General features: G+C 56.7%; 1 protein-coding gene across 1 annotated transcript in view; it reads right to left on the bottom strand.

Moving 5' to 3' along the window:
- Positions 1–26,006, bottom strand: part of PLXNC1 (plexin C1) — a 70,019-nt gene that overhangs the window by 29,028 nt on the left and 14,985 nt on the right. Inside the window, exons 4-12 of the mRNA XM_068142838.1 lie at positions 24,406–24,506; positions 18,142–18,256; positions 16,722–16,866; positions 13,167–13,236; positions 10,349–10,424; positions 10,166–10,219; positions 4,465–4,604; positions 2,264–2,443; positions 612–699 (exon numbers count right to left, since the gene is read on the bottom strand). Of these exons, the coding sequence (XP_067998939.1) occupies positions 612–699; positions 2,264–2,443; positions 4,465–4,604; positions 10,166–10,219; positions 10,349–10,424; positions 13,167–13,236; positions 16,722–16,866; positions 18,142–18,256; positions 24,406–24,506 (969 nt within the window). The remainder of the gene's footprint in view (positions 1–611; positions 700–2,263; positions 2,444–4,464; positions 4,605–10,165; positions 10,220–10,348; positions 10,425–13,166; positions 13,237–16,721; positions 16,867–18,141; positions 18,257–24,405; positions 24,507–26,006) is intronic.

The following is a 26,006-nucleotide window of genomic DNA, read 5'->3' as shown; positions in this document are numbered from 1 at the left end:
GGAACAGTGGCAGTGATTTCTCCTTCCTTCCCCTCAGTGCCTGTGAGGAGCACAGGACAAGCTCCCCAGCACCCCTGGGCACTGCCTCTCCCCAGCTTAGCTCCTGAAAGGGGGTCTGCTACACTCCCCCCAGTTTTGCCTCCACAGTCTCTGTGCTGCAGGCTCAGGAGCCAACAGGATGCCTACCTCCCACAGCCTCAGAGCAAGGGGTTTGCCTCAGCATCAGCTCCACTCTGCTCCCCCTTGCTGAGGCAGTGGCACTCTCTGGGTGGGTTCTCGACACAAAGCCAGAGAGGAATACTCCTCCTCCTCCTCCTCCTCCTCCTCCAACAGAGCCATGTCTGGAGGGTGGGACACTCAGAAAGGGCAGATTTGGAACAGGGGTCTAGAGCCCAGAGAAAAGGCTCAGGGAGCTGTGCAGGCAAGTAGCTGACAGGCATCCATGAGCTGGTAGTGAGGACATGCAAGGGCAGTCCTACTAGAGGTCAGATTTACTGCGGGGGCGAGGGATGTGTGCCTGAAAAACACTGAGATCCTCCTGAACCCTTAGGAACCAAACCTAACCCCCAGGGTGCCCTCTGTTTGGTGCTGTAGATGAGATGCAGACTTACAGTGAGGTTTGCTCTCTGGTCATCTGAAATGATCACACTGTCCACCACGTTGAAGTTTCTACCGACCGTAGTAATCCTGCGACCACCGCTGCAAGAAGCAGGGCAGGGAAGGGAGGTGAGCATCAGCTATTCCCCCTGCCAAGTCCTGCACTGAGGCTCCAACCACAAACCAACTCCTCATGTGCATTTTGCTCTGGTAACAGCCAGCACAACAAAGTCAGATTGCAGGAGAAGATGATTGGAGCTGAAGTGCTCTTCCCTTCTCTCCTCACAACGCGGCGGTAAACACTTTGCTGCCACGGTGCCTCGATGGCCACACAGCCACACTCCTTGGCAGGGACCCTCCACTTTGCTTGCTACTCATGCACCCCAAGAACTAGACAGTGACCTCATGTCCTGGCTTGAAGAAAGAGCAAGGTGGTATTCCAGTGCCTGGGAGCATCCTCGCCTGTGCTTAACTCCTGCCTGCCTCGGGAGGAGCTTGGCGGTGCCAGGCACCTGGCAGGAAGCCTTCTCGGCAGCGTTCGGCCCATCTGCCTCAGCACACACGAGGGTGGTTGTGTCTGAAGGCTCTGGCTCACAATTTCTGCTGCACACAGTTGGAGTGGTTTAAGGTATTATTAATTTCCAGCTGCCTGAGCTGCCTCTCACCTGGAGATGAAGCCATGCATCCCAGCTGCTGCAGCTGGCAGCCCAACTCGTCGCCTCAAACCCGTGCTTGCCGGTGCTTGGTGCCAGGAGAGCAGGGGAAGAAGGTGACAGTGGGTAGAAAGCTGTGCAGGCAGAGGTGGGAAGCTCTGCCTGACACTGTCCTGAGCAGCAGAGGCTTGAAAAGGCTGCTTCTGGCTTTAGGGAACCCTGCTTTGGCAGGGGCTTGGACTTGAGGGCCCTTCCAGCCCCTAACAGTCTGTGATCCTGTGATCCCAGTGCCAGAGCAAGTCTGCAACACTGCTGCTCCGGTGGGGAGTTGCCTTTCAGTTCCAAGTCACTGGCACCTCACACCCCTCTGAGGTGAAGAGTTTATTAGCATCAAAGTGAGCTGGAGTTTGAATGTGTGAGAGCCACCCACACTCTGAATTCAGCTCTAGTATCAAGAGACTATTTTTGACTCCTGCTAAGGAGACCTGAGGTGAGCAGGGAAGAGCTGGGGAGGGACTGCTCAGAAGGGCTGGTAGTGACAGGAGGAGAGGCAATGGTTTGGAACTGGAGCAGGGCAGAGTGAGGTTGGACATGAGAAGGAAGTTCTGCACAGGGAGAGTGGTGAGACACTGGCACAGGCTGCCCAGGGAGGTGGCTGAGGCTCCATCCCTGGGGACATTCAGGATCGGCCTGGCTGTGTCCCTGGGCAGCCTGCTCTGGCTGGAGCTGTCCCTGCTGCCTGCAGGGGGTTGGACAAGAGGCCCTTGGAGGCTCCCTTCTAAGCCAGTGCAACCTGTGAAGCAGGGAGTTTGCAGACTGCTGCAGAGCAGAGGTTGCACCTTGCAGCTCTCTTGCCCCTCTCTGTGTGTTCAGGGTGCATCAGTCCACCACAGTCAGCGTGCTACAGCAGCCCTCCACAATGTGCTGCAGCCTGGCCAAGCAGGGAGGCTCATGTGGGCTCAGGGGGACTCCAGCTGAACAAACACCTAAGCAGCACAGCAAGGCCAGCTTACCTGATCCAGGAGGTATTTGGTGTGATTCCAACACAGGATGGCAGTGAGACATAGTGCAGGGTCATGGGTGGGGAACACTTCTTCCCAGCAGCCTGCACACAGATGCTCTTGGCCTCTTTCCGTGTCGGTGGGAGAGCAAACGTCATCTGTGTGTCGTTCAGCACATTCCTCACGTTAATGCTGGAGGAGAAAGAAAAGAGGCAAGAAGCTGCAGCACAGCTGCCACTGTGCCACTCCTGGGTGTTACTGCACAGAGCCTGTAACCTGGAGCAAAGGATGGGGAGGAAAGACAAATGAATCTCTCTCCGAGCTGCCAGATGGAGGTGGGAAGACAGAGCAGGGAGCTGAAAGGACAAAGCAGGGCAGCTCCTGAATGAAGCTGCTGAGTGCCACACCAACCACACAGGGCAGGGCAGGCTCCTGGCCTCGGGAGGAGGCTTTGTCATGCAATGTGGGCTTTTGCTCTTTGCTCTCTGCTACCAGCATGGGCCAGGAGCCAGGCAAGAAAGAGAATCTGCAGCTTCCTCCTCTTATTTTCCTTTCTCTTTTGCCCCTCCTTCCCCCTCCTCTTTCTCTCTACTTCTCTCTCTCCTTTGCTCCTTTGTCCTCCCTTTTATCCCTTTTATTCCCTCCTTTGCTCCTTTGTCCTCCCTTTTATTCCCTCCTTTCTCTCTCCTTCTCTCTCCTTCCTTTGTCCTCCCTCCTTCCTTCCTCTTCTTTCTACTTTCCTCTCCCTCGTCTTTTTCCTTCCTCCCTTTACTCCCTCATTTCTCTCTACTTCTCTCTCCCTCCATCTCTCCTCTTTCCTCCCCCATTTATCTCTTTTATTCCCTCCTCTACTTTCTCTCCCTCTTCTCTTCTCTTTCCTGTCTCACTCTTACTCCCTCTTCTTTCTATTCTCTCTCCCTCTTCTCTTTTTCCTTCCTCCTTCCTCTCTTTTTACTCCTTTTCTCTCTACTTCTCTCTCCTTTTTCCTTCCTCCTTTTCCTCTCTACTTCTCTCTCTCCCCCTCCTTCTCTCCTTTTTCCTCCCTTCTTCCTCCCTTTTCCTCCCTCCTCTTTCTCTCTCCCCTTCTCCTCTCTCCCTCCTCCTCTCCATTTGTTCTCTGTGGTCCCCAGGGTATTTGTGGTTGAAGTAAAAATTGAGCAGCACTGCCTGAGTGCTAAAGATGTAAAATGGGCTTGGAAATCACAGGCAGTCATTGCAGCTGCACCTGAAAATTACTGCTTCAGAATAAACCAGCCTAATTATCTAGGGGCTACAGTGTGCAATCATCAACAGAGAAAAGTACCAGCCACTGCCTGAGAGATTCCCTCCCCTGGCAGGGTGTCTGTGCTTCCACAAGCAGAACCCTGCAATATGTAGGAAATATTTTGAACCAGAGAAAAAGTTAAACAGAAGCTGAGACTCTCTCCTGGAATCTAACTTCCTGATGCCTGCTGGAAGGCACAGAGGGCCACAGCTACAGGACTGGCCTGCCACTGCTGAGAGAACTGCCCAGCCACCCAGCCCGTCCTTGCACTGTCCCAGATCACCTAATTCACCTCCATCCTTCAGGAATCTGAAGGGAAAGCACACCTGAGGGAGCACAGAGCATCCCCTGCTCTGCCCAGGAGAGCTGTCCATGGCAACTGCTCACACAGCTGCACTGCCCAGGCTATGTGGGCAGCATTTTGGGACAGGGATCTGCTGGAGAGAGCCCCAGGGAGGGCTACAAGGATGCTGCAGGGACTGGAGACTACCTGGGGAGGAAAGGCTGAGAGCCCTGGGGGTGTGCAGTCTGGAGAGGAGAAGACTTGGAGGGGATCTGATCAATGTCTATCAATAGCTGAGGGCTGGGGGTCAGGAGGGAGGGGACAGGCTCTGCTCAGCTGCACCCTGGGATAGGACAAGGGGCAATGGATATGAACTCCAGCACAGGAGGTTCCACCTCAACATGAGGAGGAACTTCTGCCCTGGGAGGCTCCCAGAGCCCTGGAGCAGGCTGCCCAGGGAGGTTGTGGAGTCTCCTGCTCTGGAGGCTTCCCAGCCCTGTCTGGATGTGTTCTGTGTGCCCTGTGCTGGAGTCTCTGCTCCTGCTCTGGCAGGGGGCTTGGACTGGAGGATCTCCGGAGGTGCCTTCCGAGCCCTGACACCCTGGGAGCCTGGGATTTTCAGCATGCAAAGTCCACCAGCAGTGCCCCTTGCAGAGCTTGACTCACATGTCTGTTTTGCAGCCAGTGGTGCCAGCCAGGACCAGCTTTATGCCTGAGGCCCGGGTGAAGTTCTCTCCTTTCACTGTGACCTCACTTTTGCCCAGGGTGGAGATCCAGAGGGGCTCGATGGAGCGGACGCTGATGTGCTGTTACAAAACAGAGCAAGCCCACAAACTGCTCAGGGGAAGAAGGAAAGAAGGCTCAGCAGTCAAGACAGCAGCTGCAAAACCCAAGCAGCACCAGGAGCGTGGGACCCTGGGATGCACTTCCTGCTTCAGTGTAAAGCTTGGGTAATGTAAAGCTGGGTGCTGGGAGCGCTGTCGATGGCAACCTCCTGCAGAAGCCAACTCTCTGTGCTGCAGATTTCCTACTCCAGTTTACCTCAGCACAGAGTTCCCCCCAGAGGAATCACAATCTGAGAGGTCTCACAAAAACCCAGCTGGAAATGCTCCAATTGCTGTGACCCTTGAAGAGCTGAGGAGCAAGACAAGACAAAACCCATGTTGCTGTCACTACCAGAGACCAGGGACACAAATGAAGGCATCTCCTGTGACCTGGAAAGGGGAACCAGGGTCACAGCCCAGAATGAAGAGCTGAGAGAGCCCCAGCAGTAGCTTTGCTAGAAAGCCTGGTGGCCTTGGGTGGGGTTTTGCCATCCCATTTTGATGCTAAGGAGTTTACAGACCTCTGTTTCCAGCAGCTGAGAGCAAGCCTGGTTTGCTGTGGGGCTGGCAGAGCCTGGCAGAAAGGAGGCAGCTTGGGAATCTGCTTTGCTGAGAGGATCTTTCATCATTTTAACTCACCCACAGCACTGAGCAAGAAGAATCTGTGGTGGTTTGGGGTTCCCTTCCCCAGTGTATGTACTTGATGCATTTCACAGCACCTCCTGGTTAAGCAGTTTTCCTGCTTGCCCAGCTTCACCACCTCACAGACAGTTTCCTCCCTGGCTGCCTTGCAGACAACAAACTGAACATGCCTGTAAAAAACCAAACCCCAAACCCAACAGAAAACTCTGCAAGGGAAACCACCAACTGCTGGGGAGCTCCTCAGGCAGCAAATGATTCCCAGCTGCCTTGCAGCCTGCCCACAGGCCCAGTTTGCAGAGGGTTGTGAGCACCCTGACCTCTGCTGTGGATCCAGCCAGTGAGCACCTCAGCCTTCCTGACCCTGAGATGGAGTCTGGTGCAGAACCTCGAAGCAAATCCTTCCCACAGGGCTTCTGCTCCCCACTCATCTTCTCCTGCAGCCAGAGCAGCCCCAAGCTTTGGGGCTGGCAGCCTGAGGGAGCACCGGGGTCACATTGCCATGCTCTGCAACCACAGCCTCTGCCCAGGCAGGAGAGCCCCCAGCAGGCTGTCACAGCCCACTGAACACCAGAGCACTCCAGAGCTAATGTGAGACCTGTCACCACCGATTGAGAGCTGCCACTTCTGCCTCAGGAAGGGGCAGGGGAGCGCACAGCTGGGGCCAGAGGGCCTGCAGAAGGACCTCCAAGATGACCTCTGCTGTGGATAATGAAGGAGGGCAAAAGGAATCCATGACAAGCAGCCCCAGGGAGAAAATCCACTCCCACCCTGCTCTGGGGACCAGTTTAACCCTCAGCATGCAGGCAGGAGAGCTGGAGCAAAAATCTGAGGGACCAGAGCCAGAGAAGCAGCAGAGCCTTGCTCCAGCTGTGTGCCAGCCCTCTGCTGGTGCCCAGTCCCCAGCACAAGGGAGGCAAACATCCTCACACAGATCTCGAAGCCAAATACCACCCAAAGGAGTGGAAGCTGCTGCAGGGCTCTTTCTGGTGAGCAGAAGGCAGCCCTGGAGCACAGGAACACAGCAGCAGCAAACACAGCTTGGAGATCCTCCAAAGCTGGAAGCCCTGCTGGGGGAAATGCCAGGAACCCCCTGCCCAGGGCTGTGGCAGGATGCTGAAGCTCTTCAGGGGTCCAACTGGTCTCTGTGCCAGGCACCACACACCACAGGGTGTCTCAGCTCAGCTTCCCTTGGCTCCCTTCTTCCAGCAGGAAGAAATGGTGGGAAGAAAGGATCTGACTGGAAATGAGGCCCTCCCCAGCCTCCCTCCCCATGCCCTGCCCTGCCCTCAGGGCATCACTGGCAGCTGCCCACCCTGACCACCATGGCCCATGGCACTTCCTTCAGCAGCAAAGGAAACCAGGAATTCCCTCCCTGAATGCAGGAGGAAACAAAGGTCCTCCCTGTGCTGCCTGCGACCCTCCTGTGCCCAGCAGCACAGAGCTGTTGGCTCTCCAGCTGTGCCTGGCAGGGGCAGGGGTGCCCAGCAGCAGGAGGGCAGGCAGGGCAGGGGCAGAGGTGCCCAGCAGCAGGAGGGCAGGCAGGGCAGGGCAGGGGTGCCCAGCAGCAGGAGGGCAGGCAGGGCAGGGGCAGAGGTGCCCAGCAGCAGGAGGGCAGGCAGGGCAGGGGCAGGGGTGCCCAGCAGCAGGAGGGCAGGCAGGGCAGGGCAGGGGTGCCCAGCAGCAGGAGGGCAGGCAGGGCAGGGCAGGGGTGCCCAGCAGCAGGAGGGCAGGCAGGGCAGGGGCAGGGGTGCCCAGCAGCAGGAGGGCAGGCAGGGCAGGGCAGGGGCAGAGGTGCCCAGCAGCAGGAGGGGAGGCAGGGCAGGGGCAGAGGTGCCCAGCAGCAGGAGGGCAGGCAGGGCAGGGGCAGGGGTGCCCAGTAGCAGGAGGGCAGGCAGGGCAGGGGCAGAGGTGCCCAGCAGCAGGAAGGCAGGCAGGGCAGGGGTGCCCAGCAGCAGGAGGGCAGGCAGGGCAGGGGCAGAGGTGCCCAGCAGCAGGAGGGCAGGCAGGGCAGGGGCAGGGGTGCCCAGCAGCAGGAGGGCAGGGCAGGGCAGGGCAGAGGTGCCCAGCAGCAGGAAGGCAGGCAGGGCAGGGGTGCCCAGCAGCAGGAGGGCAGGCAGGGCAGGGGCAGAGGTGCCCAGCAGCAGGAGGGCAGGCAGGGCAGGGGCAGGGGTGCCCAGCAGCAGGAGGGCAGGCAGGGCAGGGGCAGGGGTGCCCAGCAGCAGGAGGGCAGGCAGGGCAGGGGCAGAGGTGCCCAGCAGCAGGAGGGCAGGCAGGGCAGGGGCAGGGGTGCCCAGCAGCAGGAGGGCAGGCAGGGCAGGGGCAGGGTGCCCAGCAGCAGGAGGGCAGGCAGGGCAGGGGCAGGGTGCCCAGCAGCAGGAGGGGAGGCAGGGCAGGGGGGCCCAGCAGCAGGAGGGGAGGCAGGGCAGGGCAGGGGCAGGGGTGCCTAGCAGCAGGAGGGCAGGCAGGGCAGGGGCAGGGGTGCCCAGCAGCAGGAGGGGAGGCAGGGCAGGGCAGGGGCAGGGGTGCCCAGCAGCAGGAGGGCAGGCAGGGCAGGGCAGGGGTGCCCAGCAGCAGGAGGGCAGGGCAGGGCAGGGGCAGGGGTGCCCAGCAGCAGGAGGGCAGGCAGGGCAGGGGCAGGGGTGCCCAGCAGCAGGAGGGCAGGCAGGGCAGGGCAGGGGTGCCCAGCAGCAGGAGGGCAGGGCAGGGCAGGGGCAGGGGTGCCCAGCAGCAGGAGGGCAGGGCAGGGCAGGGGCAGGGGTGCCCAGCAGCAGGAGGGCAGGGCAGGGGCAGGGGTGCCCAGCAGCAGGAGGGCAGGCAGGGCAGGGCAGGGGTGCCCAGCAGCAGGAGGGCAGGCAGGGCAGAGGTGCCCAGCAGCAGGAGGGCAGGCAGGGCAGAGGGCTATTTACACAAATCCCTGCTTGGGAGGCATGTGATGAGAGCTGTGCAAATGCAGAGAGACACACAGCAAGCTTGTGCCAGCTCCTCAGGTGATGTGAATCAGCAGAGCCTTGTCAGCTTCATCACAGCCCCAGAGCTGGGAGCTCAGCACCCCCTGGACAGCCTCACTCCCCGGGGCTGTGCCAACAGGGGCTGTGCCAGCAGGGGCAGTCAGCTCCTCAGAGGTGTGCTTAGCATGGCTGCAGGTCCCAGCAAGCCAGCCAGCAGCAGCCCAGGCCCAGCAGCAGCAGCCCAGGCCCAGCAGCCTGTGGCACCCCGGGGAGCTCACACTAGCTCCTGATGTGCTGCTGGCAGAGGGCCCCCCAGGCCAGGCACAGCGCAGTGGGGCACTGGCCCAGCTGAGAAACGACCTGCTGAAAGACAAGGACTCACTTCCAGCCAAAGCAGGGCCCCAGCCAAGTGTGCTCCTGCAGCCTCTCCAACTGCTGCTCAGCCACAGGGAGAGGCACAGTGCCTGCATGGAAAGCAGCAGCTGGAGTCAGGAGGAGGGCTGGGGCTGCTGGAAATGCTCAGCTGGGGGGGTGGGGAAACACAAATCCTCTCTCTCAGCTCTCCAGGATGGTCTCCTTGAAGCACTGCAGTCAAAGCAGAGCAGGATTTCAGCTGCAGCTTCCAGCCCTCTGAATGGATCAATCACTGCTGAACAAACATCTGCCCCTGGATTGCCTCTGGGGCCTTGCCCATCACTGCCTCTCCAAGATAAGGCAAGTGGAAGGAAGCCATCAGCCAGGCAACTCCAGCTCTTCCCCAGTGTCAGATGAATGCCCTTGGAAGCAGAGCAAACAAGAGCTCTCCCTGTGCTCTCCCTGGCTGCAGTGCTCCCCATGCAGACCCAGCCCAGAGCTCAGCAGCAGCCCAGCCCCACTCAGCATGGCTCGTGCTGAAGGAACCCCAGCCTGGGCAGCTGCATCTGAGAGGTAATTCCTGCCTTCCCAGTTAAGAGTTCTGCCAGTTCCAATCTTCAGAGAGAAGCAGCCAGCAGCTATTTATACCAAGCAAGCCATCACTCACAGCACAGCAGCCACCCAGCAGTGTAGGCAGCAAACCTCTACATCCTCACTCATCAGTCAGATTCCTCTTCACCACTCACTTCTCCCCCAGCACTTGCATGTCACAGGCAACCACTGCTGACAGGACTGCTCAGCTTGAGCAGAAACAAAGCCCCCTGGGCACCACAGAGGATGGAGGGATAACCTCCTGGGGGAGGGGAAGGGCTGGCCTGGGGAGCAAACTGGGAAATGTCAAGAGTGAACTCCACCACCAGGCTCAGAAGGGCCCCTGGCACCAGCAACACTCCCTCCTGCCCAGGGAGCCAGGGATGGAGAAGAGCTCCAGCTCCAGTTTTGCCTACAGCCTGCAAGCCAGTGTGTGACCCAGGGACTCACTGACCCCCAGGCATTCCAGCCCCTCCAGGTATCCCCTAGCCCCTGTCTGTCATGCAGAACCTGGGTGTCACATCCTCTCCTTCTGCTGCCCTGGCAGCTGTGCCTCAGGAGGAGCTGTGCCTCAGGAGGAGCTGTGCCTCAGGAGGAGCTGTGCCTCAGGAGGAGCTGTGCTAAGGCCCCCAGCTCCTTTATGCTGGCAGTGAGTGCAGGAGGGTGTGGAGAGCAACCAAGCTGGCTGCTCACAATCCTATGAGGAACAGCTGAGGGACCTAGGGCTGCTCAGCCTTCAGAAGAGGAAGCTGAGGAGAGACCTCACAGCCTCCTACAACTCCTGAGAAGAGGCTGGAGGGAGGTGGGGGCTGGGCTCTGACTAAACCCATTCTGGATAAATCTCTTTCAAATCAATCTAAATAAAGCTGTTATAAAACAAATCCATCTAAAAGCCATCTTTCCAATCTCTCTTCAGTCAGGGTGTTTTCATTGAAGCTCTTTCCAGTCAGGCTGCCTGAAGCAAGCCTCTCCCCCAGCCCCCAGCAGTGCTGCTGCTCAGCTGCTCACCTCTGTTTCCTGCACAGCAGTGATCCCCTTGGAAGCAGCTGCATCACAGCCATCCTGGAAAACAACCACAACAGCCAAGCCATCAGCATCTCAGGGCAAGGAAGAGAGAGACTGCTGCTCAGATGTAGGAAGGAGAAGGGAGAGGCATCCCAGGGGACTGCAGCCCTCCCCAGCAAGCTTCACCTGGCAGGTGGTGGCAGGCGAGACAGGCGTCCATCGGCAGCTGGCACACTCAGCCTGGTGCACACACCGAGAGCAGCTGGCAAAACACAGACACAGGAGGCTCTGTGAGACACAGGGGGCTCTGTGAGACACAGGACCTCAGCCCAGAGGCAGCCAGGGATGTGCAATTCCAAGTGACAGAGAGAAGCACAGAACCCAGGAGAACAACCTGGCAGCTGTGTCAGGCCATGTGTAAAACTCACCACCTGCACCTACCCTCCGAGCTCTGCTCTGCTGCTCCTGAGGGCAAGCTGGGGATGAAACCAAACCTGTGCTGCGAGGCAGAAACTCCCCAAAAGCAGGAAGCAGGCAGAACACTTCTGGCCTTCACTTGGCTCTGCTTTCCCCCAGCACACAAGTGGCCAGACTGTGCATTTCAGCCAGGAAAGGGCACAACAGCATCACTGATCCTTTCACAGCTTGTCTGAACCTCTGGGGGGGCAGTGTGGTGCTGGGGAGCATGGCTGCTGCCTTCCCCTGCTACCAGATCCTGCCTGCTGGGGACTAGCTTGCCCCTAGCCTGCCTTGCAATGCAGCTCTCAGCATGGAGGAGAGCCAAGAGCAGCACAGGCCCTCGCCAGGCATGCTGAGAGATGCCCTGCTTGGAGAAAGCCAGCTCCCTCCCTGTGCTGCCCCAGGGGCAGGGCAGTGATGTGCCACTTCCCACTTCAGCTTTAGCCCAGGTGCCCCAAATTTGCCTCCTGGGATAGGGAAGGAGCATTCTGCATCATACAACTCTTTAGGTTAGAAAAGCCCTCTGGGACCATCCAAGCCAAGCAGCAACCCAACCCCACCATGGCCAGCAAACCATGGCCCCAGGTGCCATGGCCACAGGCTTCTGGAACACCTCCAGGGAGGGGGGCTCTGCCACCTGCCTGGGTAACCTCTTCAGGAGCAGAAATGCTGTAGCCTCCCCACAGCCTGTGGTAGCCAGAGCTCTCTAAGGTTTAAAGCCACACACCATGAAGGGTTGGGCCACGTGGCTGTGGTGAGGCCACAGCTTGGACACTGGGGTCAGCTCTGGGTGCCACAGCACAGGAAGGACACTGAGGTGCTGGAGGGTGTCCAGAGAAGAGCAAGGAGGCTGGGGAGGGGCTTGGAGGGCATGGCATACAAGGGGCATCTGAAGGAGCTGGGGTTGTTTAGTGTGGGGAAGGGGAGGCTGAGGGGAGAGCTCCCTGCTCCCTGCAAGCAGCCTCACTGCAAGGCTGCAGAGAGACTTGGTTTAGCCTCCTCTCCCCAGGAACCAGGGACAGGATGAGAGGCAATGGGCTCAGTTGTGCCAGGGGAGGCTCAGGCGAAGAGGAGGAAAAATGCTTTGCAGCAGGAGTGGTCAGGGCCTGGCAGAGGCTGCCCAGGGAGGTGGTGGAGTCCCCATGGCTGGAGGGGTTCCAGAAGCTGCAGATGTGGCACTGCAGGAGCCAGCTGATGGGAGCTGGGTTGGGGCTGGACTGGATGATCCTAAAGGCCCTTTCTAACCTTGATGATTGGAGGTACTGGGGACAAATGCTTTGCACTGCCACCTCTCAGCAAAGAGAGGGGCTCTGAAAGCTGATGTGTGCAGAGCCCTGGGCATGCAGGATCCTCTTGGCAGCTCAGATGCTTTGATTGCATTCCCTACCCACTGGTCAGAGTTAAATCACACCTGGCTCTCTGAAAAGCCAGCTCCACAAAGGCAATTTCACAGGATTTCCTAACTCCTCTGGCCCAGGCCTGTGCTGAGTCCCAGGGCCCCCTTCTTCACAAGGACAAAAAGGATTTTAATATCATTGTGACATCCTTTATTATCTCTTCAGGCACTTGTCATAAATTCAGTCACTGTAATGACTCTCCTTCAGCTAGCTGCCAGGGCTCCATTAAATAAGAGTCATCAGAAGCAGCAGCTCTCTCAGAGCAATAAAGAGCCAGAGGAGGAGGAGGAAATGGGGCAAGGAAAGGGATGTGACTATCTTTAGCAAAATCTATTTCCTTAACAAATAGCAGAAAGACAAAAGGATGAGCTGGGTGCAGGGGAACCTCTGCAAGCCCTGCACCTGGGGAGCAACCACAGCAGGCTCCAGGACACACCAGGGGGCAGCCTGCTGGGAAGCAGCTCCATGGAGAGCTGGGGGACAGCAAGTCCTCCATGGGACAGCAATGGGCCCTTGGGGCCAGCAGCTCTAGAGAGGTTTTCCTGCCCCTCTGCTCTGCCCCAGTGAGACCACACCTGGAACACTGTGTCCAGCTCTGGGCTCCCTAGCTCAAGAGACAGAGACCTGCTGGGGAGAGTCCAGTGGAGGCTGTGAGGATGCTGCAGGGACTGCAACATCTCTGCTGTGAGGAGAGACTGAGAGCCCTGGGGCTGTTGAGCCTGGAGAGGAGAAGGCTGAGAGGGACCTGAGCAATGTCTGTAAGCACCTGAGGGGTGGGGGTCAGGATGGAGGGGCCAGGCTCTGTTGGGTGGTGCCCAGTGACAGGGCAAGGACCAACAGCGACAAGCTGGAACCCAGGAGGCTCCACCTCAGCATGAGGAGAAACTTCCTTGGTATGAGGGTGCTGGAGCCTGGAGCAGGCTGCCCAGAGAGGCTGTGGAGTCTCCTTGGAGCCTTTCCAACCCCACCTGGCTGTGTTGCTGTGTGCCCTGCCCTGGGTGATGCTGCTTGGGCAGAGGGGTTGGACTGGGTGATCTCCAGAGGTCCCTTCCCACTCCTACCATTCTGTGAGTGTGTGATTCAATCCCCCTCCCTGCACACACACACACAAAGCCCTCAGTGAGCTTCAAGAGGAACCAGGCTCTTACTTTTCCAGCTGGAATGTCTGTGTGATGCTCCAAGAGCCCGAGGCCAGCGATGCTTCCAGGACCAGGCAGCCTGCAGCAAGGGACATGACAAGAAGTCACTCTAGAGCAACACAGCAGAATAACCTGAAAGCTGATGTGCCTCCAGCTCCAGGCTCCCTCTCTCACCCATTCATCTTTCTGACTGATAGAAACAAGCAGCTTCTGTCTTTCCAGAACACTCTTCAGCTGAGCTACTGCACACTGCCATTCATTAAGCTTGATGCCACCACTGCATGACGTGCAAGGTGATGTTATTGTCAGGGGGCAGGTAAGGGAATGCTACCAAAGAGCAGGGAGATGGCAAATCAGCTCCCAGAGGGCACAGAGTGGCACAGCCAGAGCCTGAGTGCAAGCCTCCTAACACAACAAACTCTTCCAGTGAGAGAGACCCCAGCACAGCAGACTCCTCTCTCTGTCTCAGACTTGGTTGCAGAGTCTCCTTTGTCATCTATGCAGTAGCAATTTCCATCCTATTTAAATCCTTTCTGATTGCATGAGTCAATTTGCCATTATTTCAGCTAGCAATTACTACACCAACAATTCTCTGGCAGCTGTGGAATGAAAGAGGATCTTCTGCTCTGAGCAGAACACCACAGCGAAGAGCAGAGTTAGCTACAGACCACTTAAGCCATAGCCCCTTTCATCTGGCTGCCTGGGAAATGAATGGCTGCCTGAGATCAGATGAAAGCCATCTGGGCAGACTTTGCTGCCTTCTCCCTGCTAGGAAGTGGAGAGCTTCCTAACCCAGAAAAGTTTCCCACATTTGAAGCACAGCTACCTCCCAAAGGCAGAGGAAGCTCTGCCTGCATCACAGGCTGGCTGAGCTGCAGCCCAGCCCTGGCTGCACACAGCCTGCTCAGCCAGAGCCATCTCTGAGCCTCACACCCCTGCATGCTGCTTGGCTGCTCACTGCCAAGGTCACCTGCTCTGCTCCTCAGAACCAGCCCCTTGGGCTGTTCACACACTTCAGCACCCTGCTGGCTAGCAAGGAGCCTGACTTGTGAAGGTGTGTGAGAGCTGGCAGGTGTGGATGAGCACACACAGACACTGGCCAGGCACCTGTCTGCACCCCCAGGAGTCCACCTGTCTGCACCCCCAGGAGTCCACCTGTCTGCACCCCCAGGAGTCCACCTGTCTGCACCCAGTGACAAACAGAATGTGCCTGCAGACATCCAAGCTCAGCCTGGCTGTGTCCCTGGGCAGCCTGCTCCAGCTGGAGCTGTCCCTGCTGAGTGCAGGGGCCTTGGACAAGAGGACCTTGGAGGCTCCCTTCCAACACAGTGCAGTCTGTGAAAGCTGCAAAAAATTGCCTAGGTCTCAAGCTCTGAGCTTGAGGATGTGAGAAGGATCTCAGGCCCTGAGATCTGGAAAGCAGGCTTTAGCTATCAGCAGCAAGCAGAAACAAGGAGCTGATCTGCTTCTGAGAGAGCCTGTCTGCCAAGCTTGCCTGAATGCTCTCAAAGGCAGCCTGTCAAACACGGTGCCCTGGCTGTGCTGAAGCCACTGGCACCTGTTCCTCTGCATGGCCTGGGCTGGCCTCCCCCAGGCTGCACTGGCTGGCAGATATTTGCAGAGCCTTTGGCTTTTCTGTTTCCAGAAACAAGTCTTGCAAGTGCATCTTCTTGTGAAGCTGAGGGCACTGTACCCCAGGTACCACAGGGGGTCCTCAGCTGCTTCCCCCACCACCACAGCTCAGCCTGCAGGAGCACCTGAGGGGCAGTGCTGCTGCTGGGCACCAGCTCAGCTCACAACCTTCTGCTCAGCACTGTCCAGGGCTCACCTTTGGCACCCAGCACAGGCAAGGTGAGCTGGCTCCAGAGCTCCATGCTCATGGTGTCAGAGAGCAGCCTCAGGCTGAGGAAGCAGAGAGGCACAGGAATGTGCTCCTCAAGTGCAAGGCTTTGGGGACTGGCTCTACAGAGGACATTCTTGTTCTTCTCTCTTGCATTTGTCCTTCTTGAGAGTCCACTGAAGGTGTTCACTACAGACAGGTTAGCAGAGCAGAACACTCAGGGACATCAGCCTCCTTGCCTCCTGCTACTGACAAAGCCTTTTTCCCTCAAACCCCACATCAGTGCTGGACAGCAACTTGGCACAGCCCTTGTACGATGCCAGAGAAGCTTTTGCCATACCAAGGCCGTAGGATGAGCTCCTCAGAACCTCCTTCAGGGCCAAGAGACCCCGAGAGAGAGAGCTGCTGCAGTCCTGAGCTCTTCAGAACCCCAGGGAATTCCTCTGAGCTCTCTTAGCACTTCAAGCCTCTTGCTACACAAAGGTGTGGGAAGAGATTCAGGCTCTTTTGGGCTACACTTTGCAGGAGAAGATGAAGGCAGGCACCTGAACTTTCTGCCTCCTTTTCAAGCCATTGGAGAGCACATGGTACCCTTGAGCTGGCTAGCTTGGCCCCTCTGCTGAGATTAGAACTCTCTTTATGCATCCCAACACAGGCAACTTCAAGGGGTAGCAGATCAACCTGTGTGCCTCTGCTGCAGACTCTTGAAGCAAGGCAAGAAGGAAGCCTTCCTCGTCTTACTCACACAAGGCTCCACAGGGGAGGGCAATCGTCTGCTCTTTGGGACCACAGCCTAGGGAACAGCTCCAGTGTCCAGACACTTGGCAACCTCCCACCACATTCTGCAGCCTTGTAGCTGGCCACAAAACAGATCACAAGCTCCCTGTGTCCAGTACACAAATGGATCAGGGCTCTGGGGAAAGCAGCAGCATAAGGATCAGTGCAGGAAGATTCACCCAAGCACTCAGAGAGCTTCATGAAACCCAGGCCAAAAGCTGTCCCTGAACCATGGGGGCTGTGGCCAACCCTCCACATGGGACAAGCACTTCCTTCCAAGTGTCTAAGCTCTGCTAAAACAGTGAGGAGCATGCTGAGGTTATTTACTGCCCAGAGGCTCACAGCCAGAGCCTTCTGTTTGTGCCACAGAACCAAGCCCTGTTGGCAGCTGAGGAAAGGGTTAAGAAGGGTTCACTTGTCAGGGCAGAGCAGAGGACAATCACTGCTCCCAGGGCTCCAGCCGGCCTGGCTGTCACTGCAGCCATCAGACAGTGATTCATGGCACCACGTTCACACACTCCTGATGCTACAGCACTGCACTGCCCAGGCTCAGCTAAGAAAGGCTGCTGCTCACTCCCAGGTGTCAAGATTTACTACCTGTAAAAAGGATCTGATACTAACAAATCTGTAATTATTGGGTGAGGCCCTGCAGATAGTGGAGGTGAGGCTCAAGAGGGCTCTGGGCAGCCTGATCCAGCAGAGGATTCCCTGCTGACTGCAGAGGGGGCTGGACTGGCTGCCCTTTGGAGGGCCCTTCCAACCCAGAGCCTTCTGTGATGAGGGACAGTGCTGAGTGCCCTCAGATGAGTGATGTTCATCACAAATGGACACATCTTCCTCAAGGGCATTTACCCAAAGCATCTCCTGCTCCCACACTCCTGCAGGCAGCTGCCATGCTCACTCCTCCCCAGTCAGAGGTAGGGAACACATGCAAGAGGCACACCTACCATTGTCAGCTATGCCTGGGCTGGTCAGGTTGCAGAGGCAGGAGGAGTTGCTCAGCACCACGTTTTCATAGAAGATTTCAGCAGGGGTCACAATTTTGATCATGCAGGATGTAAGGGGTTTGCTTCTGCTTGCAGCCACAGCAACCTGGGAAAGAACACAGCCCAGAGCACAGCAGAAGGCTTCTCACATCTGCTGTCACCTTCTCCTTACAGCAAACGACACACAGGCCTTGAGCAGCTGAGTCTAGTGGAGAGGTGTCCCTGCCCAGGCTGGGGTGCTGGAAGAGATGAACCCTGAGCTCCCTCCCACCCTGAGCCATTCTGGGATTCCCTGCTAAAAGGTACAAAGGATTCTCTCTCTGTGGTGAAAGCAGACAGCTCAGTGGGCAGCCTCTGGAAGGAGGCCTCTCCCAGCTGAAGCAGCACCAAAGGGGCAGCACTGCTTACTTCCAGAAGTGAAATGGATCTGCAAGGGGTGCTACAAGGATTTGGGATTCTGAAGGCAGAGTTTGGGGTTAGTTGCTGTCACAGAGTCATGGAATGGTTTGGCTTGGAGGGGACCTTAAAGACCATGCAGTTCCAGCCCCCTGCCAGGGGCAGGAACACCTCTCCCTAGCCCAAGGCTGCTCCCTTGGAATGGTTTGGCTTGGAGGGGACCTTAAAGACCATGCAGTTCCAGCCCCCTGCCACGGGCAGGAACACCTCTCCCTAGCCCAGGCTGCTCCCTTGGAATGGTTTGGCTTGGAGGGGACCTTAAAGACCATGCAGTGCCAGCCCCCTGCCAGGGGCAGGAACACCTCTCCCTAGCCCAGGCTGCTCCCTTAAAAACATCCAACAAGAACACACAAACCCTCCCAGAGGGAACCATTTGCACCCCCAAGCAAAGTGCACTCCATTATGAAAGAGGAGTTGCCTTGTCAGGAGTCATCCTCTGCTCCTGGCTGAGACAGCTTCAGAAGCAGGGCCCCAGCAGTGCACTCCAGCAGGAAGCCACAAGCAGCAGAGTGCAGATTAAGTGGCCAGTCACAATAGCTGATAATCAGACACCCAGGGCTGCCTGTGCTGAGAGCACACACTGACAGCAGCCACTTCAAGAGGCATTTCTCTGAGCAGCTGTGTCCCACTGAATGCTCTGGAACTCGTCACAAAGCTCAGAACTTCACTGAGGCACTGCAAAGAGTCAAAGAGCTGAGCAAGAGACAGCAGAACTGTGTCAGCAGCCAGCAGGTTTGACTCCAGGTGATGAGGAATGGCTGCAGGCTAACATCTGCTGGGAGAGGCAGGCAGCATCCCTCTGACTGACAGAGGAGATCTCCAGTTGCTGAGCTCAGAGGGGCAGGACCATGGGATGTGGTGAGGAAAGGAAGCTACAGTGACAGTGAGACAGCCACCAGACGTGCCCAGAGCTGGGGGTTCCTACCTGCTTCCTGGCAGGAAACCTCAGCAGGATCCTCACATCTTCAGCAGCTGCATGTGAAATGTTCACCCAGCCCTGGCTGCTGCTGGAGTGGGCACAGCTCTCTCTTAATGTGCACCTAGAAGGAGACAAAGTTAGAGCAGGCTCCTCCTCGTGGCTTTGGCTGCAGACTCCCTGCCTCAACTTCTTCCATGCCATTGGTTTGTCACAGCAGCAGGATTGATTTTTCACAGGGATATGGTCAGGGCTGCAGAGAGCTTCAGGAAAACAATCAGCAAAAGCTTCTGCTTAGCCAAATAAATTAGAACTCATTGAGAGATGCTCCAGGGGCCTCAGCAACTCAGTGGGAGTCAAGCAAACATTAGATGCTTGGCCAGGAACCAGTGGACTTTGGTAGACTGGGATGGAATTCAGCACCTCAGAGCCAACCCTCAAATTCAGTCCAGCCTGGGGGATGATGAGATCAGGAGAGCCCTGCAGGAAAGGACCTGGGGGCACTCCTGGACAAGAAGCTGGCAGGAGCCAGCAGTGGGCACTTGCAGCCTAGAAGGCCAATGGCAGCCTGGGCTGCATCCACAGCAGGGTAGCCAGAGGTGGAGAGAGAGGATGCTGCCCCTCTGCTCTGCTCTGGGAGACCTCACCTGCAGGGCTGGGGCCAGGTATGGGACCCCAACATGAGAGAGACATGGACCTGATGGAGAGGGACCAGAGGAGAGCACAGAGATGATCAGAGGGCTGGAGAACCTCTGCTATGGGGACAGGCTGAGGGAGCTGTGGTGTGCAGCCTGGAGAAGGCTCCAAGGGGGCCTCAGAGCTGCATCTCAGTACCTGAAGAGGACCTAAGAGGCAGGCTGGGGAGGGACTGCTCAGAAGGGGCTGTGAGGATAGGCCCAGGGGCAATGGTCTGGAACTGGAGCAGGGCAGAGTGAGGTTGGACATCAGGAGGAAGCTCTGCACAGGGAGGCTGGGGAGACACTGGCACAGGCTGCCCAGGGAGGTGGCTGAGGCTCCAGCCCTGCAGACATCCAAGCTCAGCCTGGTTGTGTCCCTGGGCAGCCTGCTCCAGCTGGAGCTGTCCCTGCTGCCTGCAGGGGCTTGGACAAGATGACCTTTGAGAGTCCCTTCCAAACCAATGCAGTCTGTGGCTCTGTAAATCTCCAACTTGATTGCTCCATTGCACAGCTCTAGATATGACACTTCCACTTTCCTCTACCCTCAGTGGGGTGAAAGAGCATCTCAGGGCCTTGGAACACCCCCAGGCAGGAGGCAGCCACAGCCTCCCTGGGCAGCCTGGGCCAGAGGCTCAGCAGCCTCCTGCTGAACAACTTCTGCCTCAGCTCCACTCTGACCCTGCTCTGCCTCAGCTCCAAACCATTCCCCCTGGGCCTGGCTCCAGACCCCCTCAGCAAAAGTCTCTCTGCAGCCTTCCTGCAGGATCCCCTCAGGTGCTGGCAGCAGCCCTGGAGCCTTCTCCTCTGCAGGCTGCACAGCCCCAGCTGCTTGCAAGGCAAGGCTCTCTTCCATGGGGAGCTCAGTGTGTGCTTGTGCTTCACAGACAGTGTGCTCTATCCCCAGGAGGAAGAGCACAAGGCTGGCTGTCAGGAACACCACCCACCCCTCCTGAATGCCCAAGATAACCCTGCCAGCCAGAGCAGCCACAACACCTTCTCCTCCCCGCGGCACGACGCTGCCAACGGGAATGCAGTTAAGCACAAGGTCACTTCCTCTGTGGTTTAACTCAGGAAACAGTTCCTGCTGCACAAGAACCTGCTGGGGCCTTGCATCTGAATGCCTTCAGCTCACAACTGCCCTGTGACGAGCCTGGGCTGTGCCTGATGTATTGCAAACTGCCTGAACTGTGTCCAGTCCGGGTGCCCCCAGCCCAGGAGGAGTGTGGAGCTGATGGAGCATCTCCTCTGTGGGGACAGGCTGAGAGAGCTGGGGCTGTGCAGCCTGGAGGAGAGAAGGCTCCAGGGAGACCTCAGAGCAGCTTCCAGTACCTGAAGGGCTGCAGGAGAGCTGGGGAGGGACCTGTGACAAGGGCTGGGAGTGACAGGATGAGGACAATGGATTGAAGCTGGAAGAGGAGAGACTGGGGATGAGGAAGAAAGTCTTTCCAGGAGGGTGAGGAGACTCTGGCACAGGCTGCCCAGGGAGGCTGTGGCTGTCCCTCCCTGGAGGTGTTCAAGGCCAGGCTGGAGCTGGAGGATCTTCAAGGTCCTTTCCAACCCAGCCCCTTCTGTGACTCTATGATTCTATGAAGGAAGACAAAGTTCAGCCACACTTTTATCTCCCTTCAGTCATGAAGATCCCTTAGCAACAGAGGTTCAGAACCACAGAGGATGGTATCTGTCACCACCAGATGTGCATGAGGCAGATGCTCAGATAAGCAGGGGGCAGAGGACTCTCCTGGGGCACGAGGCAGGGGCAGAGCCACGGTGTGGTTTCTGACAGGCTGAGCACCATGAGGCTGAGGATGCAAGGCAGCACATTTGCCACACTTGGCACCAAGGAAGTGTGTGCCCTTCAGTGGCACTAACATTGAGGATTAGAAAAGCTGTGGCTGAAGCTGCATATTTAATCAGCCCAAGGAAACTGTGATTTGCCTTCCCAGGCTGCCTGAGCAGGGAGTTTGCTTCCCTCAGCTACAGAGAGAATCTTAAAGAGTTTAATGGGAGAAAAAAGCCAAGTAATGCTAGCCAGGAGCCAGGGCTGAGCCTCAGGCCAGGACAAATGTGTCTCTTGTTGCTCTAAAAGCTGCCCTTTGCCACTCAAACAATGTGCTCTGGAGGAAGCAGGCACAAAGAGAGCAGGAGGGCATCTGATGCTCCTCAGCACAAAGTCTCAGGCTTGCCCTGCACAGCCCAAGAACAACCTGAACTCTGCCCACTTGAAGATCAGACTCTTCTGCTATCTCTCTATTTTTAGACAAGTGGGATTGTCTGCAAGCACCCTGGGGTGAAGGTAACAGACAAACATGATTGGGGAACTGCATGGCGCTGAGAACCCCCAGAGGCTGAGACAAGGACTGGCTGGCTGCCACAGAACGCATCAGTTTGGAAGGGACTCTCAAAGAGCATCTTGCCCAACCCCCCTGCACTCAGCAGGGACACCTCCAGCCAGAGCAGGCTGCCCAGGGCCACAGCAAGTTGGAGCCTGAATGCCTCCAGGGATAGCACCTCCACCACCTCCCTGGGCAGCCTGTGCCAGTGTCTCCCCAGCCTCCCTGTGCAGAGCTCCCTCCTGATGCCCAACCTCCCTCTGCCCTGCTGCAGTTCCCAACCACTGCCCCTGGGCCTATCCCCACAGCCCCTTCTGAGCAGCCCCTCCTGGAGGCCCCCTCCAAGCATTTTGTTTTCACTTCCAACATGAGGGGCAGGTTTTTGTCCCCCAAATATGAGAAGTGAGCTCACAGTGGCTTTAGAAGGAAGGAAGCACTGCTGCACTTGGACACATCCAAGGTAAAACTCACTTCCCACTAAGAGTGTAAAACACAGCACTGATCCCAAAGTTAGTAGGGAATATATTGTTTTAGTGGACACAGAGTCACAGAGTGGCTCAGGCTGGAAGGGAGCTCAGAGCTCAGCTCCTCCAACCTCCCCTCCATGCCCAGGGACACCTCTCAGCTACACTCAGCTGCTCAGGGCCTCATCCAGCCTGGCCCTCAACACCCCCAGGCAGGAGGCAGCCACAGCCTCCCTGGGCAGCCTGGGCCAGAGGCTCAGCAGCCTCCTGCTGAACAACTTCTGCCTCAGCTCCACTCTGACCCTGCTCTGCCTCAGCTCCAAACCATTCCCCCTGGGCCTGGCTCCAGACCCCCTCAGCAAAAGTCTCTCTGCAGCCTTCCTGCAGGCTCCCTTCAGGTGCTGGCAGCAGCTCTGAGGTGCCCCTGGAGCCTTCTCCTCTGCAGGCTGCACAGCCCCAGCTCCCTCAGCCTGTGCTCAGGGCAGAGCTGCCCCAGCCCTTGGAGCATCTTTGTGGCCATCTTTAGACCCAGAGCTGCTGGAGTGAGTTTTCTCATGGACTTTGCTGACAGCCCTGGCTAAGCCCACCTCATCCTCTTGCTAGAGCTTCACTCAGAACCCTCTCTTCTCAAAACTAAATCTCTAATGATGCTGAGTGCTCCAGAGTGAATGTTCTGTGGGTGTTCAAGGCAATTCATGTGATAGCAATTCATTTTTCTCTCTAAGAGAGGAAATTCTTTCTGTTTCAGTCAGATGGAAACTTTGGGTGATTCCCCTCCTAAAGAGGGAGTTTACTGACTAATAACTGCTGCTCACAAACTCTGCAGGAGGTAACTGAGAGCCTGAAAAGCTCAGCACTCTACTGCAGAGAGTTTCTAGCAAGGTAGCAAGAAGGAAACAAATCTCAGTAAACACCAACTCCCTCCTAGTGACCACCTCTGCAAACGCTGAGCAGAAAGATCACCAACACTGAACCCACCCCAAACCTCCTCCAGTGAGGCTGGGGTTGGGAGAACTTCAGCATCAGTCTTCTAACCCCTTGTGTGGAGTGCCTGAAGCACTGAGAGCCTGGCACAGAAGGAGGGAATCACTGCTGACCAGCTGAGGACACCAAGCTGGGAAGAGCCCCATGCAGAGGAAGATGAGAGCATCACACAGGAAAACTTCACAGCATCATAGAACCACAGAAGTGGTGAGGTTGGAGAGCATCAAGCCCAACACCTCAACCAGAGCTCAGCCCTGCTGCTGAGCATCTCCCTCAGCACCACAGCCACCTGGCTTTTAAGTCCCCCCAGGGATGGGGACTCCACCACCTCCCTGCCAGCCTGGGACAGGGCCTGAGAAGCCTTTGCTGGGAGAAATTCTTCCTCATATCCAACCTGAACCTCCCCGGCACAACTTGAGGCTGTGTGCTCTTGTCCTGTCACTTCTTGTATGTGAGATGTGATTAACCCCCAGCTCACTGCAGCCTCCTCTCAGGGAGCTGCAGAGAGCAAGGAGGTCTCCCTCAGCCTCCTCTTCCCCAGGCTGAACACCCCCAGCTCTCTCAGCTGCTGCTCCCCAGCCCTGCTCTCCAGACCCTTCCCCAGCTTTGCTGCCCTGCCCTGAACACCCTCCAGCTCCTCGATGTGCTGCTTGGGGGGAAGGGCTCAAAACTGAGCCCAGGATTCAAGGGGTGACTTGTGACATGCCAAGTAGGGGGGGACAATCTTGTCTGTGGGCCTGCTGGCCACAGGAGCAGAGGAGGTTCCACATGAGGAGAAACTTTGTCCCTGTGAGGCTGCTGGAGGCCTGGAGCAGGCTGCCCAGAGAGGTTGTGGAGTCTCCTGCTCTGGAGACATTCAAATGTCTCCAGGATGTGTTCCTGTGTGACCTGCCCTGGGTGCTCCTGCTCTGGCAGGGGGCTTGGATTCAATGATCTCCAGAGGACCCTTCCAACCCCTCCCAGTCTGTGATTCTGTGACAAGTGTGAGGGAGTAAGGAAAACTTCTTTAAGCCAAGGTGATGTGAGCAGCAGCAAACAACAGCAACCTGCCCATGGAGACAGCAGTGATGCAAAATGAGCAGAGGGATGTTAACCAGCAGGACAATGAGAGTGGCAGGCAGCCACACAAGCAGGGCAGGGAGGACAAACAGCCTCTCTAGCTCATGGGCAGGTATGCAGGATGGGGCTGCTGGCAATGGCCAAGGCCAGGCTTGATGACCCAGGAAAATTCCCCAGTCCAGGCCACAGGAATCAAATAGCTTCAAGGAGGGCTCCAGTGGAAGTGTGGGGCTGAAGGGCTCAGCAAGCAATCTCAGCAGCCTGGGCTGGTGGGAGGTGACCCTGCCCACGGCAGGGGGGCTAGAACTGCATGATCTGCAAGGTCCCTCCCAGCCCAAAGCATTCTGTGAGTCTCTGGCCTAAGCCAAGGAGTAGTTCCAAAGCAACTAATGAGGAAGACCAAGGGGAACTCAGCACTCTTCCCCCATTACAGCTGAAGCTATGAAGGTGTTTCAAGCACACAATATTCTCTCTCAATCCATCTGCTCCTCAAGACCATGCTCTAAATCCAACAGCAATCCTTCTCCTCAGCTCAGCACACATTTTAGGGGTAGATCTCAAAACCCTGAGGCTCACCATGGACTCTAAGAGGTGCAGCTCTCCCTTTCCCACCACATTAAAGCCTGACACAGGTTTCTGCTTCCACCAAAATGTAGGAGGCACAATCTTGATGCTGCTGAGTAGCCCCCAGCCAGCCAAAATGCAGGCTGACTAATAATGGCCTGCTCTGATATGAGAGTCTGAAACACCACCAAATACCTTTGCTTCAAAGAACACCACCCACAGTAGGGATCCTTTGCAGACAAGCACTCAGCCTGGGAAATGTATCTGCTGCAATTTGCAACTGGTATTCTTCTCACCTGCAAGCAAAGGAGGCAACAGCAGACTGGATTAAAACAGCTTCCAGAGGCAGGGAGAGGGAAGGGTTACCATTAAAGATCTGACAGCAACCAAGCACAATCCCTTTGGGGGTGTTTCCTTAGGGACCCCCCTCTGCCAGAACACCTTAGGATAGAATTGTGCAGCCTGCTTTACACACACTGTGCTTTGCCATCAGCAGATGACAGTTTGGTTCCAATACTCCAAGGCCAGCACAGACAAATTAATGCAAGGGAGGCTGATTAGCATAGCAAATGAAGAGATAACAATAAAATGGAGGTATTCCCTCTTCCAAGCAATGCTCTGCCTCACAGAACACCCTCTTCCTCTCCTCAGAAGGGAGGGGGTTGGGTTTCTCTCCCCACCCCCCACCCCCAATGACTGATGAAGGTGCATCCAAAACCTGCATGCAGGAAAGCAAATGCCTCCGTGCTGGCATCACCAGGGGGGGCTGCTGCATGTGCACACCAGGAACAGCCACATGCAACTGCTCAGCATGCAGGGCAATGCCATGTGCAAGGAGCAAATGGAGAGAACTGTGGCTATGTCTTGGGGAGCTGTACTTGTACATTCAGCTTGAATATCCTAGCCAGCCATTTTCAGAAAGGGAAAGGAGGAGGGAGGGGACAAGAGGGGGGAAAACCAAAACAACAAAAAGAGAAAGCTGATTACAAACACTGAATACCAATTCACATTAGTCAGAACAATGGGAATCAATAACCTTGCTAAGACAAAATATTCCTCCTTCCAACCACTGAGGTGTGCATGTCTTGGTTTTCTCAAGGGGTTTGCAAGGATTTGGAGCTCCTCTCTTTTGTCAACAGAAATCAGGAGATCTGGCTTTGGGGAAAATCATGTTCAGTGGGTTGGGTTGGGTTTGGTTTAGTTCCAGCCAATGCTTGCACAGGCCAGCTGCTCTGAAGGTGTGTGAGATCAGCAGCCACCACCACGGACTACTGCTGAACACAGCCAGGCCAGAAGCCTTAGCTCAGCTCCCAGGGACGAGCAGGGAGCTGTTTACTCCTGAAGGCTGCTGCTCCTCTGGGAACAGCTTGCTCTTTTCCCAAAGCCAGAGAAAATTCCAGGCTTGGAATATCCACCTGTACTTCTGACTGAAACGTTCATTCCTTCTCCATTTGTGATGCTTTGTGTCAGTCAGCAGCTCTCCTACCAACTTACCCCTCTCAGACGGCAGGCTAAATGCTATCTTCGCTGCTGGAAAAGGGATTGGACTGCAAATGAAAGTAATCAAGTGCTGGGTGAGATCCTGTCCAGCCAAGATGGGCAGCCAGCCCTTTTGTTTCCAGTCATCTCCCCTGCTGCTGGCCAGACAAAGGAGTCTGCTGCGCTGATGCTCAGCAGCCCTGCTGCGGGATGTGCTGCAACAACTGCTCCAGCTCCCGGGAGCTGCTTTCTGCTTCACATGCAGCTCTCGTAAGCCTGCTGGCATGCAGGAGCTCCCAGTGGCTGCTCAACTCCTT

Source organism: Melanerpes formicivorus, unplaced genomic scaffold (assembly GCF_026170545.1).
Source record: "Melanerpes formicivorus ecotype bairdi unplaced genomic scaffold, bMelFor1.0.p_v2 SCAF_8, whole genome shotgun sequence".
Lineage (NCBI taxonomy): Eukaryota > Metazoa > Chordata > Aves > Piciformes > Picidae > Melanerpes > Melanerpes formicivorus.
The sequence above is the reverse complement of the archived record's forward strand: the minus strand, read 5'-3'. Positions and strand labels throughout refer to the sequence as shown.